The 2274-nt window shown below is 49.8% G+C and overlaps 1 protein-coding gene across 1 annotated transcript; it reads right to left on the bottom strand.

The window, feature by feature from the left end:
• Positions 1–381: 381 nt before the first annotated feature.
• On the bottom strand, positions 382–2244 carry LOC310772053 (prostaglandin E2 receptor EP4 subtype-like; the record flags this gene model as incomplete). Its single annotated transcript, XM_083664520.1, has 2 exons — positions 382–972; positions 1450–2244. The coding sequence occupies 2 exons, from the start codon at positions 2242–2244 to the stop codon at positions 382–384; spliced, it is 1386 nt and encodes a 461-aa protein (XP_083520646.1).
• Between the last annotated feature and the right edge of the window lie 30 nt (positions 2245–2274).

Raw genomic sequence — 2274 nt, 5'->3', positions numbered from 1 at the left:
TCCACAGGGACTGAACAAAGTAAATTGAAATACCGCATAATCACTGATGCTTGAGTCACGAAAAAGTTAGTCATCTCTAATATAGCAACGTGTGTTTTGGGCAAAATGACAAAAATCATAAAATAGTCATAGATATTCATCACTGAGGTAGCTGGGTGCTGAAATGTATAACAAAGAAGAACAAAGCTCACACTACTTGTTTCTCTCTTGTCATTTCTTTCTTGCTATGCCGGACTTCACAAAGGCACCCTTCCTTTCCTTTTTTATTTTTAATGTGCCTTTCCCCTCATGTTGGAGAGGTTTCACAGCTTACTGTGTTCATTATCTGCCTCTGAGCAGTCTGAGAACGCTCTCTTCACTGAGAGTTTCACATGAGAGAACTCAGATGCATTTCTCCTCCACTGTCTCGGTACTGAGTGACACCTGAAGTGATTGGTCTTTTGGGCACGGCTGCAAAGCAATCACAGCTGACAGGTCCTTGATGTCCTTGGTCATATTCGTCCCCTCTCTGCTCTGTACCTCGGTGCTGCCCTGTTCGGACGAATATGAAGCTTCAGAGTCTCTGACCGATGAAGGTCGGGAGCCATGGAGTCCTTCCATGTGGTGACAGCTTCCAGTGAACACCTCACTTCCTTCGGGCAGGTAGAGGAAGGTCTGGGAGGTGCTGGTGACGTCTCGCAGGTCCCGGGACGCCAGGGAGTGAGAGTCCCTGGCAGAGATGATGGAGGAGAGTTGATGAGCATCTATACATTGGAAGTTTCCCTGTCTCTGCTGCCTCTGTGCTCCGATCTTACAAAAGAGGCACTTGATTTGCTCAATGAGCTTGAGAAGGACGGCCTTACGGAGCAGGATGTAGATCCAGGGGTCGAGGATGGGGTTGAAGGAGGCGAAGCGTATTGCTCGTAGATCAGGGTTCTTGTCTAACCGCAGCTCCACTGGAGTCTTATATAGCTGGTTCAGAAACACCTGTGCCTGCAAGAGAAGAGTAAGTGGTTAGAGGGTGTGTGTGCATGTGTGTGTGTGCACACCTGCGCGTGCGTGCCTGCCTACATGGACAGGTGTGTTTGTGTGTGTGTGTGTGTGTGTGTGTGTGTGTGTGTGTGTGTATGGATGTGTGTGTATGGATGTGTGTGTGTGTGTGTGTGTGTGTGTGTGTGTGTGTGTGTGTGTGTGTGTGTGTGTCTAACAGTAAGAGAGGCACAAATGAAAACATGAGAGAGTAGGGAGAAAGTTATGAAATTCTGTTCTAGCACAGAAAGGATGAAAAGTTATGTTTCTCTCCATCCAAACTGAAAACTATCTGAACTATCCTTCCACTTGGATTTGGGAAAAATTGCAAGAGCATGGTCCCTTATGCAAAAAGTTTGCATCTGCGCGTAAAAGTACTGTGCGTAAAACCTGCGTAATGGGTGAAATTCCATCACACGGAGCTGAGAAAGGAGAACTTACAACAAGTGGAATGGAGCAGATGAGCACCACTGCCGACGTGCCTATGAGCAGAATAACCATCTGAATCTCTGCGCCAGCCAGACGTCCAAAGCTGCGGCTTCTTCTCCTCGGGTCCACGTCGCGCCCCAGATCCGTTCCCAACGACATCCTGCGAACGAAGCGCCGGTGCATCCGGATCAAAGCCCCGCACACCAACACGTTAAAGATCACGGTGGCGAGAATGAGAACAGAGCTCAACCCGGCGTACATGTAGGAAAAGGCTGCATCGCTGCTCACGTTGCTCCTCCACTCTATAAAGCACCAGGTCTGCGGGTATTGCTTCTTCACCTGTCCAAACCCCATGCTCGGCAAAGCGCAGAAAAGCGCGTTGGAGATGTAGATCGCCAGGAGCGTCAAGCTCGCCAGTCTTTGGTCAACATAGTCGTTGTAGAAGTACGCGTGGTTTATGGCCATGTATCTCTCCGCCGACATCGCACATATGATGCTTAGCCCCGCCAAAGAGAAGAAGAGCAAGGTGAATCCGAAATACTGGCAGAGCGGGTCCTCGCCCAACCCCTCACCGGGCCACGACCCTTTCACATAAGTGGCAATGGTGACCGGACTGGCGAGCAGAGTGCCCAGCAGGTCTGTGAGCGCCAGTCCACACACCAGCGTGTAAAACGTGGTCTCTTTCTGTTCTTTGCGCGACTTGCACAAAACAACGATAGCGATGACATTCCCGACCACACCGAAGATGAACATGATGGACGGTATGGTCGGGACCATCGTCCTCCCTGTCATCGAGTGATTGCTCATTGTAGTGTCCAAACCAAACACAGCCTCAAA

This window comes from Poromitra crassiceps (assembly GCF_964638095.1).
Source record: "Poromitra crassiceps genome assembly, contig: HAP1_SCAFFOLD_1828, whole genome shotgun sequence".
NCBI lineage: Eukaryota > Metazoa > Chordata > Actinopteri > Beryciformes > Melamphaidae > Poromitra > Poromitra crassiceps.
The sequence above is the reverse complement of the archived record's forward strand: the minus strand, read 5'-3'. Positions and strand labels throughout refer to the sequence as shown.